Source organism: Pleuronectes platessa, chromosome 3, assembly GCF_947347685.1.
Source record: "Pleuronectes platessa chromosome 3, fPlePla1.1, whole genome shotgun sequence".
Lineage (NCBI taxonomy): Eukaryota > Metazoa > Chordata > Actinopteri > Pleuronectiformes > Pleuronectidae > Pleuronectes > Pleuronectes platessa.
This window is the reverse complement of record NC_070628.1, coordinates 8111376-8128514: the sequence shown is the minus strand read 5'-3', so window position 1 is coordinate 8128514 and position 17139 is coordinate 8111376. Positions and strand designations below refer to the sequence as shown.

The 17139-nt window shown below is 43.0% G+C and overlaps 3 protein-coding genes across 4 annotated transcripts in view; all 3 read right to left on the bottom strand.

The window, feature by feature from the left end:
- Positions 1–745: 745 nt before the first annotated feature.
- Positions 746–2785, bottom strand: LOC128436851 (fibroblast growth factor-binding protein 1). Its single transcript, XM_053418742.1, has 2 exons — positions 2645–2785; positions 746–2442 (listed from the first exon to the last, which is right to left on the bottom strand). The coding sequence occupies exon 2, from the start codon at positions 2408–2410 to the stop codon at positions 1697–1699; it is 714 nt and encodes a 237-aa protein (XP_053274717.1). The 5' UTR covers positions 2411–2442; positions 2645–2785; the 3' UTR covers positions 746–1696.
- A 1813-nt stretch (positions 2786–4598) lies between these two features.
- fgfbp2b (fibroblast growth factor binding protein 2b) lies at positions 4599–6260 on the bottom strand. The gene is made up of 2 exons (XM_053419092.1): positions 5178–6260; positions 4599–4981 (listed from the first exon to the last, which is right to left on the bottom strand). The coding sequence occupies exon 1, from the start codon at positions 6031–6033 to the stop codon at positions 5197–5199; it is 837 nt and encodes a 278-aa protein (XP_053275067.1). The 5' UTR covers positions 6034–6260; the 3' UTR covers positions 4599–4981; positions 5178–5196.
- Positions 6261–8801: 2541 nt separating this feature from the next.
- Positions 8802–17139, bottom strand: part of prom1b (prominin 1 b) — a 20317-nt gene continuing 11979 nt past the window's right edge. Inside the window, exons 12-27 of one of the 2 annotated variants that reach the window (XM_053419350.1) lie at positions 16422–16574; positions 16173–16296; positions 15940–16043; positions 15700–15784; positions 15434–15580; positions 15258–15329; positions 14256–14348; positions 13694–13747; positions 13522–13602; positions 13176–13244; positions 12785–12874; positions 11699–11814; positions 11077–11142; positions 10782–10878; positions 9969–10003; positions 8802–9818 (exon numbers count right to left, since the gene is read on the bottom strand). In XM_053419350.1, coding sequence (XP_053275325.1) covers positions 10812–10878; positions 11077–11142; positions 11699–11814; positions 12785–12874; positions 13176–13244; positions 13522–13602; positions 13694–13747; positions 14256–14348; positions 15258–15329; positions 15434–15580; positions 15700–15784; positions 15940–16043; positions 16173–16296; positions 16422–16574 — 1321 coding nt within the window. In that variant the 3' untranslated portion in view covers positions 8802–9818; positions 9969–10003; positions 10782–10811. The remainder of the gene's footprint in view (positions 9819–9968; positions 10004–10781; positions 10879–11076; positions 11143–11698; positions 11815–12784; positions 12875–13175; positions 13245–13521; positions 13603–13693; positions 13748–14255; positions 14349–15257; positions 15330–15433; positions 15581–15699; positions 15785–15939; positions 16044–16172; positions 16297–16421; positions 16575–17139) is intronic. The other variant, XM_053419351.1, reaches the window with a different exon arrangement.

Genomic DNA, 17139 nt, shown 5'->3' with positions numbered 1-17139 from the left:
AGTCTTTTTTTCCCCAGAACAAGTTAAAAAAACATGACAAATGATCTAATGATGTAACCTCAGGTCCGCATAGAAGGAAACAGACGTAAGGAACATACCGTACACAGGAACAGAAACATTCCTGTGGTTCATTCAGCCCTTTCTTTATGGAAGTGATGAAGATGAGGCTGTGCAAATGGATTCTCAAGTTCCAAAGTGGAAATCATCCAATGTTTCCATTATCTTTAGGCTCAATTCTACTTCTTTTTTAAAATGATCTCACTCTGCAGCTCAACAGGGAAACGCTGAGCCATGAACGTCATTTTGATTTGTCTGACTCAGACTTAACTTCAGATAAAGTTTTTGAAATCTTTTTGCTCATTTAGGCACCGGTCAGATTATGGATTTAAAAAGGACTTTAAAAATTGTAAAATCATTTCAAAGATATGTCATTTTTCATTCTTTTCATTTCAAAGTATCTTTTCTTTTTATAAAATCCTTAAAGTTAACAGTTTGGGCTTTGAAAATGTCACTACTTTTTCTAATGGTATTTTAAAGGTGAGTCCTGAGGAGGAGGAAATCTCAATTTGCTTTTTGAACTCACAGACATATGTTTTGGTTTCAGACAGGCAGGGTAAAGCTGATTTCTGCACTGAAAAGAGGAATATTAACAAAAACTTGATTTGTTTTTTTCTGGTAACAATTCATCTTTAGAAAATATAAATGTGTATGGCTCAATAAAAGAAAAACAATGATAACAAAAGGGTTGGTGTTTTTTCAGTGTATATTTTCACATTGACAATCCAGATGCATGTAATTATACAACAATGAAAAGTCACATCTTGTTCAAGGCCACAAAAATAGAAGATATTTATTTGCATTATATAAATACAGTGGTGTCTGATTGATAAATTTGGCCAGAGGTAGAAGAAAGTACCACTCGACTACAATCATCAATCTTCAGGTATGCGTCATAATACATACGTTCCGTACTCCAATAAAAAAATACCGCACTGTAAAAAAATACTCTATTACAAGTACAAAGAAGATCACTGTGTACAAAGCAGACATCGTGTGATACAATATTCAAAACTGTGACAATATCTTTTTTTGACTCGTATATATTTAAAAAGATTTGTGAAGCTGTGAAGTGACTGTATGGAACTAATAATACAGAATACATTCAAAAAGCTCCTCACATACATTTCCACAAATAACAATGACCCTGTCAGGACCAGTAGACCTCATGGGAACCAACGCTCCGTCCCAATGAGGCAAAACCTAATTTCTGACAGAGCTCCTGGTTAGGGTTAGTGGTAGTTAAGGTGAACTGTGGTTAGGTTAAGGTTACTGTTAGGTTTGAATTGGTCATAGTTAAAAAGTTTGGGTTTAGCTGTCCATGCAAAGTCCTACTGAAGTGTCCAACCCAGTGTGTGTGTTTTGACATTTTTTAAATAAAAAAAATACAATAAAATGACTGAGGTAAAAGTACAGAGGATTTAAAGAACGAGTATTTTATGTAATTTAGTGTTGGAAGGTCTAATCTTAAAATGTGTCATATTTAATAATCTCATTACATTTTGTAGATGGTTTCAATCTGAGCTGTCAGACACTTGGTGGTAACTGAGTAGTTTAAAGTAACGTAACGCTGAAATACTCAAGTTCCTTTGTGCTCACAGTACCTGAGTAACTCACTACATGTCATGGTATAATGAGACTAACAGTCGTCGGTCTGCACCATGGAGAAGAGGAAGGAGCAGACACTGGCCCACGAGCTGCTGCAGTACTGCTCAGCCGTCTTCCGGTGCCTGTCGCAGTCCTGACCGGTGGAGGTGGAGTTGGACGTGGACGTGGAGATGGAGGTGGTGGTGGTGGAGGTGTGGCGGGGCCGAGGTGCGACTGTGGTCTTCGGGTCTCCTCCCTGAGAAGACACCACCAAGCTGGTGGGGTCCAGCTTGAAGTGCGCGTCCCGGGGCGCACGCTTGCACATACCGGCCTTCACCAGTGCGCGCTGGTCCGTGCACACTTTGTCCTGCAGCCTCTTCAACGCGCGGGCCACCTGCTTCCAGAAGCCCTTGGGGTTGGAGATGTAGCCCGGGCAGCTCTGAGGTTTGCCGTTGTATTTACACTCCATGGCGGTGGTGCCGCCTGTGACGCGCGCCTCAGGGTTCTCACATTTCATCGACAGCTTCACCGCGCGCCCAGAGTCCCTTGCCCCCCACGTGCACTGCGTCTTGTCCTTCAGCGTGAACTTCCCCCGGCCCCCGGTCGCTTCCCTCTTTTCGTGCCCGCTCCTCTGCGCTCTGCCGGCGGGTGGGTTCACGGGCTTGTCCGCTCCACGGGTCTTGTTGCGCGCACCGGAGCACAGACAGACCTGGTGCCCGAGGAAGGCCAACAGCATCCAGGCAGCGAGGGTCCTCAGCAGCAGCATGCCGTCTTTTGAAAGATTGATAAGTATAATGCCTGGAGAGACACAGGATGGTGAAAAGAGACACGTTGTAGAGTCATGAATAAGTTAAAGTGTTTATTTATCCAAACCTTTACACACATAGAAATGTGTAATCAAAAGAGCTCTAAATCCAAATACTGCTAAGATAATTAATGTTAAGTAAAACTATTAAACACTTTACAAACTGAAAAGCCTCATATACTGAGTTCAACTCACCGAAAATGACAAGTGTATCTGTGCGTAAAGCTTCCTCCTGTGGCCTCCTGTTGTCCCGCACATGGCTTTAATACAACAGGGATGCTGCAACACGCCCACCACTCCCGCCCCAGAACACACACACACACACACACACACACACACGCATACCTCCTCTCAGATCCATTGACAAAAATCTAGGCAGTGGAAGGAGAGCGTGTTTGTTCTGTCCTGACCTGACTTGTTCAAACTGAACTCCGCCTTCATCAGGAGCTCAGCCTCAGATCAAAGAGACCCGAAACTACAACGGATGGATTTGCGTGTCTTCACAGGGTGGTGTGTGTGTGTGTGTGTGTGTGTGTGTTTGTGTGTGTGTGTGTGTGTGTGTGTGTGTGTGTGTGTGTGAGTTTATTCTAAAGACCTTTAACAAGACAGATTACCACATTTTAAACCGAGCTCCCAGCGCCACACACATGCAGTCGACTCAGTCATTCTCAGATGTTGGATCCAGACTATTGTGTTTCCAACATCTCTAAATAAAAAAAAAATTACAATAGGGTCATTTAATGAATCCACTGTGTGCGTGCTTGTGTGTGTGTGCGTGTGATGGAGACAAAAGTTAATCCCCACATGATAAATCATTACTTTTTATGGTATTTATTTAAGGTTTAGTCAATCTATTGAATATAAGACAATGACATGTCGTAATTGGCAAATAAAACCCACTTATGTGTGTGTGTAAGTGTGTGTGTGTGTGTGTGTGTGTGTGTGTGTGTGTGTGTGTGTGTGTGTGTGTGTGTGCGTGTGTGTGTGTGTGACAGAGATGGCGGGAGAGAGAAAGAGAAATATAAACGTTTACTGGATGGTTCCTCTCTGCTCAGCAGCACCACCTTGTGGTTTCCAGTGGTAAACTGCACTAAATGATACAGACGGATGTGTTGGATCCTGTGACTGACCACAGGAAACACAATGTGTCTAAATATGCCTTTTTTCAATTGTTTTATTTTAAGCTTTTTTAAATTGGTTAAATATGTAAACTTTTTAGGAACAAAACTGACAGAAATCTTATTTTATTATTTGTGTTGTAGCACTGAAGCATTAAAAAAATTCAGGGTTTTATAACACAGCTTGAGATGCTAAGTTCAGTGTCCATGAGTTTCTGCAGCTGCCACAGAAATGTATGTTTACTTAAGCTATGGCTGAATGCATGAGAATGTCATTTTTTTTTTTTTTACAGTAAATGTTTTTTACATGTTCTCATGTACAACTACTGGAGCATTTAGACATCAGCTCCATAAAGTGACTCTTCTACTTAAACATATAGTCCTTCCACCGTAGTTTTAGTGCTTCAAAATAAAGGTTTCCTACATTTCTGACTTTTGAATCCAACGATAATATTAAACCCAGTTGCGTGTATTTCTTATGACTTTAGCGTGTTATCAAGCCAAAAATATTGTTGATAATTGTTCACACATTTTGTTGGATCTCTGGAAACTTTAGACTCACCGATCGAACTTGAATTGGAACTTTGTGAATCGTAATAATTAACACATCACATCAAGGATTAAACAATTAATGAAGTGCCTGTGCACTGAGTAAAAGTGATTTGTCTCTTCCTTCCTCACCAACGCTGTGTGTGTTTGTGTAAGTGAGTGAGTGTTAACTACACCAGAGCAGCAGTTCTGGCCTCGACCTGCACACAGACCCCCGTCTGTTCCTGCACACACTGGCTCTTAAGACCGGAGCCGTCAGCTCATACAAAGAAGTGTTTAGCTCGGCTCAGGCGCCTCCTGCGAACCGAGCTGTATTATCTTTACTGCCGTCTGTGTCTGTATATTCACAGCAGACGTGTTGTCACAGCCGGCGATGAAGCAGAAACAAGGACTTCTTTGAATGAGCGAGTGTGGAGGGGTGGGGGGGCAAAATAATTGCAGCTCAGAGGTAGAAGCACAAATGAACGACACAGGAGAAGAAGAAGGAGAAATCCACCACTTTTATTTTATTCTCTTTACCATCACATTTTCTTTTCCTGGAGTAATAAATGTCATTGGAAACATCTGAGCATGCGATAAGAGGAGGGAACTTTACATCATATACAAACAGATTCACACGCCTGTCGTAGTTTCCCTCTGCCTTGCTGTGAGTGTTTTACAGATCTAAGCAGTCATCTGTTAACCGTGTTAACCGTGCACAGGATCAGGATGGGTGATGTGGGCTCAGCCTGTGGGATGCTGCGTGCGGAGAATGGGGAGTGGGACCTCACAAGGCCACCAGATGACGAGGCTCCCGTTCAGATCCTGCAGTGGTCAAATGTAGACGGGAGGAGTTCTGACCGGATCTGACTCTGGTGAATCCAACCTGGAGCAACAAGAAATGAAGGATTTGTTAAATCAATTCAAGATAAACACAGTTGGGGCCGTTTTCTGGCTTTACATTTTTTCATCAATGCACCAAATCCTCCTCTCTTGTCTCTCTAAACCTTTTTTAATCTGACTTTTAAATCTCTGTCGCTTCATTCTTTCCTCTTCTCCTTCATTGTTTTTCCGTCACTCACCTTCCTCTGCAGAATGGTCTCAGTTCTGGAACCAGCCGATGAAGTAGCTGCAGACGCCGTGGAAGCTCTTCCAGCAGTACTCGTTAGCAATGCGGGAGGCCTTGGAGTCGGTCTGCTCTGTGGGACGAGTAGTGGTCTTCGCAGGCTTGGGGGCAGCTTTCTTGGTCTGGGGGGCCTTGCCTGGCTGGGGCTTTCCGGGCTGCTGGGGCTGGGGCTTGACAGGCTTAGGAGTGGCGACGGGCTTGACCTGGCCGGGCACCACCGGTTTGCGCTGCTTCTGCACGGGCTTGGAGGGCTTGGGGGTCGCGGGCTTGGGGGTGGCAGGCTTGGCGGCGGCGGGCTTGGGCCAGGAGCTCAAGAAGGTCATCTGGGCCTCGTCGGGGTATTTCTTGCACATCTGTGGGCGGTAGACCTTGGGTCCCTGGCAGGCATGGCCCAGCTTCCTCATCTCCCACATAAACTGGGTGAAGTAGTGGCGGGGGTTGAGGTTGTAGGCGCGGCACAGGTTGGGTTTCCCCTGGAAGTCGCAGTAGTAGGAGCGTGCCGGGGTCTGGCCCTGGCTGGGACCCTTGCAGGAGACACGCAGGCGGGTATAGTCCCCAGCTCCGGACACTACCATGGTACAGGTGTCCTTGGACTTGGTGGTGAATCGGATGGGCTCATCCCAGACGCTTCGCTGCTGCTGCTGCTGTTGCTGCTGCTGCTGCTGGACCTGCTGCTGCACCTGCTGCTGCTGCTGCTGCTGCTGCTGCTGTGGCTGTGGCTTGCTGTCATTGCTTATGTTGTTGGTCTGAGCATATGACAAACAAACGGTCACTGCAAGAACCAGCAGCATCACTCCCATCCTGGCTCTCATGGTGCTGTTAGGTGTGTCGGTGATGAATGAATGGACGAGGGTATGGGTGGATGTGTCCGCACAGAAGCTTGGAGGAAGTCTGCAAGGTTAGGAGGCATCGGAGTGGGACTTTATAAGGCCTGGGCTCACAAAGAAGGTATTATTCAGGTGAGCTGAGGGACCCAGACTCCTCCTTCTGCACTGACCCCCCCCTCGCAAACACACACAGAGCGACTACATGTGGCTTGTGTGGTACGTTCAAAACTTGAAAAGTGATGGATGGAAGGAGGGGGAGAACATAAACTGAAGGAGGAAGAGGGTCAGCGGGTCTGGAGGGGGGAGGGTGGGGCACTAACAAGCCTGAAGGAGGCTACACACATGAAGCCAACCGTTATGAAAAAAGAACGGGCAAGACATTATATAATGTCACATAGGAGGTTCTTTCACTGCTGGCGACTGGGAGCAGAGGGGGAAGGAGCCGGGGGCCCGGAGCCAAAAGTGCAGCCGGGGTTTATTTGCCGAAGAGTTAAAAGTTGATCTGTGACCCTGTAAAAATTAAATCCTCATCGTGTGTGTGTTGTCACTGTGTCAAAGCTACAGTCCATCGCTGTGCAGCCAAACCATGTCCAAACCATGGACTGTATATAAAGACGGGACAGCCATATGAACCATAAGAATTAAAGAACAAAATCAATATCACATCCACTAACATGGAGGAGGCAGGGTTCAAACCTATAACTGTAACTATCCACCAGGGGGAGTGGGACGCTTCACTTTTTGGTGCTGTACGAAACGATCTGAAGAGGAACAAGAGTGAAGCGTCTCAATCTCCCCCTGGTGGTTGTTTAAGGTATATACAGTCTATGGTTTGGAAAATTTTGTCTGCACAGCGTTCATGTGTGCGTCCACAGAACCACCCGGAGGCTTAGAAAGCTGCATGGATGACTGCCGTTTGCAGTGCGACCTGAGGCTCTTTATCTTAATTTTTGTCGTTAGCATTGCCCAATGCAAGTGGCAAATATTTTGCATATATTCTCGTCTTTGCATTAGCTTTGTATGTGATCTCATTGGTTTGCGTTTGGTGTCCACGCTCCATAAATAAGGGGTTTCTGACACTAACAATATCTCCTCAGATTCCTGGATGTTACTGATCCTGGTTGGCTGCTGTGTAGGTCATAAAGCCTGCCTCCTCCATGTTTGCAGATGGGACATGGGCCAAACTAAAAAGTTGAAATACACATGAAATATTTCGGTAAGTTTAGTTTTAATTTCTTATGTGATGTGATAAAAAGGAGGACTCTGTGGATCTCATGCATCTTATGGGACCTTGATGCTTGGGCTCCATCCCCCCCCCCCCCCCTGATCGCTACTGTGCAGACTCTGATATCATCGTTCCAAGATGGCAGCATTTGTATATCCGCTTCATTTCTGGACAGTGAGAACAAGTGGAGACGTGTCGTCCATCTTTATTTACAGTCTACGCATTAAACCTGAAATGTATAAACTGATTTCACACCCAGACCTGACTGCACAATACAGTTTCAACACTGAACACTAAAACAGACACCACCTTTAAAGAGACTAAAATAATACGTATATGAAGCAGCTGGTATGGACACACACCGTTAAAAGTGAGTGTGTGTACAGTATCGTGTTCTGCTGAGTATAGTCAAATCTACACATGTGTCCAAATGCACACATGCCCTCGGTACATTCAGGGGATTTTTTGGGGGCTTTTACAGCCATCACTCTGGTGGGGAGGAGAGAAAGTTCCTCTGTAAGAGACACAAGGAAAGCAAACATGCCAAGAGTGTGTGTTTATGTTGCGGGGGAACAGATGTTCTTCTAAAGTAAGTCACTGTAGTGTGATAGGATGCAGCAGTGTCACGCCACCTCAGGCACTGCCAAGGCCCCCCCCCCACCCCCTTACAGACCTGAAGCCTTTTGGCTGCTGTGTGTGTGTGTGCATGTATTCAGCCCTGCATATGTTACATGAATGTTCCCGCGTGTTCTGTGTTTCTTGGCAGATGATCTCCTTTTTCATTCGTACCTGTGGCACGGAGCTTATGTAAAATTTCAATAGTTGATTTATGAGCCGTCGACACAAGAAATGTGTGTGTTTGTGTATTTTTTGCTTAAGTGTGCGAGTCCAGATAATGGGTGCTAATGAATTATGAACATAAAAGAAACGCAAAGCAGACTTTTATTGGATGGAAGTTTTTATTCACAAATTTGCGCCTTCGCCATAAACTTCGGCTGCATTTTCTGTGTGTGTGTGTGTATGTGTGTGTGTGTGTGTGTGTGTGTGTGTGTGTGTGTGTGTGTGTGTGTGTAGTTGTGTAGCTTGTAACGTGTCGCCTCTTGCAGTAGCATGGACCAGGATTAACTCTTTTCTCAAAGATTGGAAAACTGAGCCAGTTTCCTTGTTCTGTGTTTTGAGGGAAATAAGCAGTAGCTGAGAGCAGAATGCAAAAGCTCAATGGTTTGTGAAGTTCCATCAACACTGACGTGTAGCAGACTTCAATAACTTCACTGTGTCCCCAATTTTTTTCCTGAATTTGCACGAGTTCTTTGTTTTTCTTCATCTGCAGTGCGTCTCTCCGCCACCGAAGAAATAACCTTTGTTCCTTCAATGCCAAGAGTTAGCTGAGAGGATCAATATTACTTTCGTGTACAGTTTGGAGCCAAATATCAAGCTACAGGCGGTTAGCTTAGCAAAGCACAAAGACCGGGGGCAGAGGCATTTGACCTGGGCCCCGTGAACGAGGTAACAAAATAAACCAAAATAACACTTTCAATCGTTTCTTTAATACGTACAAAAACAAACCCTGTTGATCCAAATTGACGCTTTAGTCAAGTTAACTGTTACGTTAGACTGTTAGCTCACCACTTTGGTCCAGACTAAAATATATCGATAACTCTTGGATAGGTTAAATTCATGCTGCTTTGGTTACGCAACTTTTCATCTTGCGCCATCATCAGGTCAAATTACTTTTTATTTAACGCCAACTGACTGCTGAGTGCTAAATAGCTAATGTTAGCATGCTCACAGGTAAAACAAAGATGGTGAACACGGTAAACATAGCAGCTGTGAGCTTGTTAGCATTTACATTAGCTTAAAGCCTGACCGCTAGCATGACCATAGACTCTTGGCGCACATGCTAAGCTAAGCTAACTGGCAGCTGGTAGTATTTAACATACATATCTAAGAGTGGTGTTTTCTCATCAAACATTTGGCAAAAATGTGAAGACGTGTCTTTATCAAAATGTAAAATCCCTGAGAGTCAATCTGGTCAGTGTAAACCTGGAGAGGCGAAACGATGCGAGCTACGTTACAAACATTCACCAAAGCAGAGAAGAAGAACAAGAAAAGAAAATGGAGCTACTCCTACCAAAACAAAAAAAGCTACTTACATTTTATAAAACAAACATTACCAAAAATATATAAAACTTTCAAAAGTTTTGAAAGTGTAAAAAATGTACATGTGTCACCGAGTTAAAACTGACAATGTAAGAACAAATTCATTCTCTATGTATCAAACTAACTACGCAGAAAAAAATGCTCTGACGCTGGATTAGGTACGAAACACTGGAAGGACTGTTGTTGTGCTCGTGGGACGGACGCTGGTGTGTATGAGATAAATTACAGTTGGCTGGTGTTAGAGGTCCTTGTCAAAGGGCTTGAAGGGTTGATGGGGGGGGGGGGGGGGGCGTCCTCACCACACAGTTCTTTGATTGGTCTCATTCTTCCCTTTTGTCACTGGAAGTGTTACATGGTCAAAGAAAAGCTGGAAATTCCGGTGATCCTAAAAACGAGAAAGAGACACATTAGAAATAACCTGCGCTGTGTTCTATGGCGTGTGAGATCAACGTAGACGCTTCACGGTCAATCAGGAGGTGGAAATGCTTCATCCATCTTTATATAGAGTCACTGAGATAAACAAGGGGACACTTACCACAAGGGGAAGCTCAGTTCCAGCCCTCTTGTCCACTGCAGAAAAAAAAAGGAAATCAAATTTATGAATAGCTTTATTTGCCTGGACGACTAAGACCTAGAGTCTTTCATATTTCGTGGAAAGTCAGTGACTTAGAATCAGAATCGCTAAGTCGATTGTTCAACAACAAAGAATTTGGTGCATAACAAACGTCTAAAGTAGAAAAAGTTAATGGAAAAGATAAAAAGGCAAATTAAAAACTAACCAATTAAAAACAAGATCCTTTTTTTTACCTTTAAGACTGATAAAAATCCCAGATGTTACTAAATCGATACATCAACATCTGTGATATTATTGTTTTTCTTTTTTAAATCTATGATAATCACGAGAAGAAATACTGAGGAATGACCAATGTGATCAGCAGCTAAAAGTAAAATATGTATCTATAAAAAAAGGTTTACATATGTATGTATCAGTTTATATTTACCTGTGTATGTTAAATATTTATGCCAACCACTTTAGAAGTTTCTTTTACAGTAAACAAAAAATAAAAAAAGCTTGTTCACTCTGAGGGACCCTCATGTTACAGTCTTCACAGTTTCAGACATGGGGCCTTGAGCTTATCGGCGTTTAAACATTTGAAAGAGACAGAGGTGATGGACGAAGGTTCAAGAAGACGAATGGACGAAACAGGTGATATGAAAGAAACAGGAAGACGGTGTAACGTCACATCAGAGCGACGGTGGTTGAATGGCTTGAGGTTGTTAGATGGTGACTTCAGTTCAAGGTGGATTAGTGGATGAACACATGGAACTGATAATCAACAACCAGTACCTCTTTCAAAAGGGAGAACGTTCCTGTGGGTCACCAGTCAGGGTAGCTCGGGGGGGCAGAGGCCCGAGGGAACAGAGTGTCGTTATAGGGGGAGATACTGTACACACGTACACACACACACACACACACACACACACACACATTCAAGCACATACATACATACACAAGGGAACTTTAGCATTTGTCGAAAAATCTCATGTTGTACATTTAGTTCTGTCTGCAGCTAAATAAATATCCCTCCACCGATTAACAGCGCAGCATGCTAGCAGGCAAATTAGGTGGGCACGACTCGTACCTGACCACAGAGAGGTTTCCAAGGATATCGCACTCTTGGCCACCATGATTACCTGTATTACCCATACTGCAACACAAGAGCGAGGGGTGGACAGGTGAGAAAGAGAAATGGGAAGACTGGCGAAAGCAAACAAGGAAGGTGAAGATCCTCAGAGAGCGTCAATCCAGATGGATAAGAAGTAGAAAAATGGGAGAGTGACGTGAGGGAGGAGGACGAAGCAGGAGTCCATGCAAAGAGAGACAAGATCGTGCATGTGATTTCAGATGGAAAGAGTGAGAAGAAAAAGAAGAGATCCAAAACTGAAGTGTTCAATACCAATAAGAAAGAGAGGGCACGTGGAAGAAGACGACAGGACGCACAGAGAGGGGACACACATCAAAGTGCAACAATCCACGGGTAGATGGTACTGGAGAAGAGATGAGGAAATGAAACCACGAAAAAATGTGAGGAGGATCGAAGACAATGAAACCGAAAAAATGAAAAAGGACAGAGAGAAGAAAAAGATCCGTTAATTTAGTTTTGGTCGAGATCCGGGCAGATTTAAGAAGCTAGAGGCAAAGCTAAAGATTGATCCGTCTTTTGCTATATTAACTGAATGTTCATGTGTGTTGTCCAGACTCACTCTTCAAAGACGTCTTCTGTGTCCATCCTTCTGTAATACTTGGACAGTTTGATGGAGAAGATGATACTGGGAATGATGAAGATGCAGGCTGCTCCCAGACCGAACCAGAACGTGTTCTGAAAAACAAATTCACCTTTAAGTTTTCACATTAATATCAAGTTGACCATGAAAATGAACCAACCTCTTTAAAACAGATATTTCAAGTTAATAATAATACATCTAAAAGGAAACATGTGTTGCTTTTTCAGTTTATCTGTCCTCTAGTGTTATAAATACGTTTTTTTGTGAATGTAAAAGTAAAAAAGTCCAAAGTCTGTGGTAAAGGTAAAGCAGAAACCACTGCTCCTGAAATATCTGTAGTCCAGCAATCTGAAGATTTCATATCATTTCACAAGATTATTACACTAAATCTGCAAAGAAACATTTTGATCAACAAGGTGTATCCAGCAAATTTTCTTAAAAATGTCTTTACAGTCAACTGATTTATGATTAACTGACAAATCGTTTGAGTTGCAGATTAAACGGTTCATCATAAAAATATGAATGCATATAGTGATATTTGCAGCCCTACAGATTATTCCTGCTCCATTTCACACAAAGACACAAACACAAGGACACACAAGACCTGCACACATTGGGAGGCACAGATATAATATGTGCAAATACTGAGCAGAACATAAATACAAACACATGCAGCACATATGTACATATGTGCAGCTGCTGGTCACAGTCTGTGGCGTCTTTGAGCTCTTAATAAACTCTTACATGATATGATGTATAGGTAAAACATAAATATCACAGCTCCTCTTGGCCGCAGGTGAAAAAACATTGAAGGATCTTTGTGCATGTGAGTCGCCTCCCTGCCTCAAAACACGCTCTGTCCAATTCAGTGTGTGTGAGCGAGTGTGTCCATGGCTTGAGAACATGCTGTACTCATATGTGTGGTCGAGAACTCAGAGCTCCTTCCAAAAGTCTGTCAAACACACACACACACACACACACACACACACACACACACACACACACACACACACACACACAGACACACAGACACACACACACATCCACAATGTTCTAGTGCCTTACCACTGAATCGACTACAAAGCTGCACCCAACGATCTCCATGCTGTCAACAATGTTACTGATGGGTTTACACTGAGCCACCTCTGCAGTCAACTGTAAAGAAAAACACACATGATAACACACACAGACACACACACACACACACACACATATAAACATATCATGTGAAAACAATCCTGCTGCCTGATCTCTTGATTTTTCCTCATTACTGAGCATCAAGTTAAATCAAAGTGGTTTTATTAGACTTTAAAATAAATCTGGCAACACTCATTTAACATGATATTATTACCAAAACTGTAATGATTCTATTTTGAGTTTCCCACTGCACACGATGCTTGTGCTGAAAATTGACCTGTGACCTTCAAAAGGCCAGAAAGACGGGGAGAATACTCACAGAGTTTTTGACCCATTGTGTGTACTGTTTGAAGTATCCCACTAAGCTCTGCATGTAGCCCTTTGCTTCCTGTAAGACAACAGAGACAAAAAGTTCCACAATATTTGTTCCAAACACCAAATTACAACATATATAAGGAGGGTTCTTAATAGTCTAACATGAAAGAAGTCAAATTACCATAGAAATGCAGTAAGCGGGTAAACACTGCATCTTTACAATGCACTGACATTAACTTAAATTTAATTTCAAAATAGACAAACACTATTAACACTGGTTAACTTTGAAAACGTTACATCATCAGCTCAACTATAAAGCTGACACAGCGTTTTATCATGAAACCTCCTACCTGCTTCACCACATGGGAGGCGTTATGAGTGATGAGGTACTCGGCTGCATCAATGGCACTCAGGATGTTGTTGACCTTCACCTGAGGGACAGAAAACAAACTCATTTGTTGGAGTGTTTTTGTGTTTAATACGCCACTAAAGATAAACATCATTGTTTTTTTGTTTCCTCACCGGCAGGTCGTTGGACGTCCTCTGCAGCAGTTTGATGCTCTGGCTCAGCGTGCTCTGCGTGAGAGGAAATAAAACAAAACACAAACTGTTAACAAACAAGACAAGTGTGCGTTCAAATGTCTGCATGTTCAAAATTCACAACACGCAAACACTGCTGAACCACGTTGCTACTGCAAACACCGACACACCGATCAGGGGCCGTGCAGCGACGGCAGCTTACCCGCGCTCGGACATATTTCTGTCGTCATTTTGTGAAAAGAAAGGAGGAAGAGAAAAAAGAAGGAGCATTGAGAGGAAGAGCAAATACACAGAAAACCAATGGGACATGAACTATTCCCGTGATCTGTAACCCTCAATGTGTGATGATGCTGATTATGTGGTGAACGAATAAAGATTTGTACATTTTGAACAGACAAATAAAAAGAATAAATCTCAAGTTTTAAATCCAGAACTCCTTGAGAGTTGGAGAAAGGTGTAGCTGGTGGTGGGAGAGGATCAGTTGGTATGTTTCCTTGTGTGTGGTGGAGTTATTGTCTGAGTGTGTGGTGGGAGAGATGGTCACCATTGCCTGCTCCATGGGCACCACCAGTTCTCGGTGAATCTGTCTGATGCTGCTGGCGTGTCCTCTCAGCGCGTTCTCCAGAGCGCCACGGGGCTGTAAACAAACAAACAAACAAACAACCAAAGTTTTAATGATACTTGACTTAACTGCAGTCGTTCCTACAAAAAACGTACAATGCAATCTTTAGGTCCATCAGGTAATGAGAAGTTAACTGTGTGTTTTATTATTCTTCCCTTCCTAACATACACATGAGCACACTAATCTCTCTGTGCCATGTCCCATGTGCCACAGGCCCTATAGCCTGAATGTATAGGGTAAAAACCTCGGTGAATGGGCGGCTTGTTCAGCCGGATCGGTGAGCATGAAGGGAAACCTTTTATTTCTTTGCACAGAGGCCGTCTGGATACACATTGGGTTTCCGCCAGTCTTTGACACCTCTGTCAGGATTTTTAGAAACAATTACACCCTGAAGCCTAAAAAACAACAACCTACAATCAGTGTTACCGTAAACAAAATAAGACGGTTCAAAGTAGAAGATTCATTTTACTAACATCCAGTAACATCTGGCTTTTGTCTGCAATGGGGATGGATACGATCATCGAATGACTCTGCAGAATACAGGAGTGACGGAAACATGACACCGGGGTGAACGGGCAAATTACTTCTTCTTTAGTTTGGCAGTGGAGATGCTGATGCTGCATCTTTTCTGGTGAAATGTTATACCACGCATTGCACTTCCAGATGTTGGTGCGGTAATAGCCATGAAAGTTTGTGTGCTTTTTGGAACAATGTACAACTGTTTTTTTTTATTTAATTTTTTATTTTGATGTAATAGAGGTCTTTATCTGCCTACCTGAGGAGATACAGTTTACGGGTTTGAATGTGTTCAAGTTTTTAAAAAGAGCTTTATAAATAAAGTTTATTATTAAAGGTTTATAATATGATTCTGGCTGCTGTAACACTGGTGTTATAACTTGTTGGCAAAGTGATGATGTCACTCACCAGTTGGTCAGCCTGAGCCTCCAGGTCAGCAGCGAAGGAGAGCAGATCCACAAGAGTAACCCCTTTGCCTAACTACAACGAGACACAAGGATTAATATCTCTAATGTCTTAAATTTCAGTTTTAAAATCAGTTTTAACATGAAACTTTGAATAAAATCTAGATTTGAGCGGATTACCTCAGACAGGTACGTCTCATAGTCGATCTGTCCGATTCCAGAGTTGGCGAAGTTCATGAGGTTGTCTCTGCCGGCCTGCTCCAGCAGGGCCACGTCCTGCAGGTCCACCTGGACATTCTCAAACACTTTGGCCAGGTCCTTGTTGTACTGTGGTGACAAGAAACACACAAAAAACTCACATGTTAACACCTTCAGCACATCGGCGTGTTGATGCTCTACTGATCGGATTCCTGCTTTGTGTATTTTTCTTTAAGCCGCTCACTTACCACAGTTCTGTTGAGGAAGGAGTTGATGTTGAACATGGTCTCCAGCTGCAGAGCCTGATACAGACCGTTGTTCTCATAGCACTCCCTACAACACAAATACAGGATGACACTTTGACCATGAACAGTAGACCTCAGTATGTTCATGTGTCCTTACATAAATATAAAAAAGTATTTCAACCAGTCAGCTCCTTTTAAAAGTGGTATGGCACAGAATGCACGTATGAAGTGTTGGCATGTTACCTGTACATGATTCCCAAAGTCAAGTCAATGTTTGGATTCTGAAACAGCATCCCAGGAAGGAAGTTCTTCTTGGCAGGATGAACCAGGTACGGTGTGTCTATAATCTACACACACACACACACACACACACACACACAAAGAGCCACAGTGTTGTCTGTTATGTGATACTGCTCCACAGAGTCTGTGAGAGTTAAAATGAGACTAATTGGGATGCGAGTGTTCATAATTGGTACCTGGAACAGTTGTCGGTTTGCCAGCGGTTCACAGATCAGCTTCTCCACGTTGCCGCTTACAACAAACAGCGTGGTCACGACGCCCATCAGCATCCAGGAAAAGATGAAAGAGAAGCCCACCCCACTGAGAGAGAGCAGGAGACGCAGAGTGTTGGAAACACATTCAACAAACGTTAGTTCTCTTAGCAGACATTGTGTAGTCGGGAAAAACAATATCAGTGTATCTAATGGAAAGATAACGTGACGTACGCCATTAGCAGGTTGCCGCCGGTGTTTGACAGGCATCCTCTGGTTGTGGGCGTGGCCTGCTTATCGTAGCCACAGGTGCCACAGAGCAGTCCCAGGATGTTGAAGGCCAAGATCAAGACGACCAGGCAAAGCGCTGCCACACAGCCGATCCACCTGCAGCACACACACACAACACACACACACACACACACACACACACACACACACACACACACACACACACACACACACACACACACACACACACACACACACACAAATACACTGTTGTCATTTGTGAAGACACTGATGCTTCATATGAATTTCCTGGAGGCGTCTCATCTTAATTCAAACCTTGAACCTAGAAAAACAGATTTCTTTGCCACTTGAAAGCAGCAGAAATCGAAATTGCTTCAATATTATTGTGAGCAAACATTCTTATCAACACATCATCCAGTCAAACAGAAACATCATCATTCATTTGGACTGTTTTTATGTTCATTGTAGGTATTCATGTGTTTAAAAGCACTTTGAGTTGAATTTCATTAAAAATAGAGTTTATAGCTATTAATATTTTTATAATATTCACTGTCTGTAAGCTCTGTTTTAAGATTCAGGCGAAAGTTGTCAATTTTTTTTCAGATTTGTAGTTAATGAAATTGTTATTTAATACATTGTTATCTTTAAAATATTGATATCAGCTACTTTAAAAGTAATTGTATAGTTATAATACATAGTG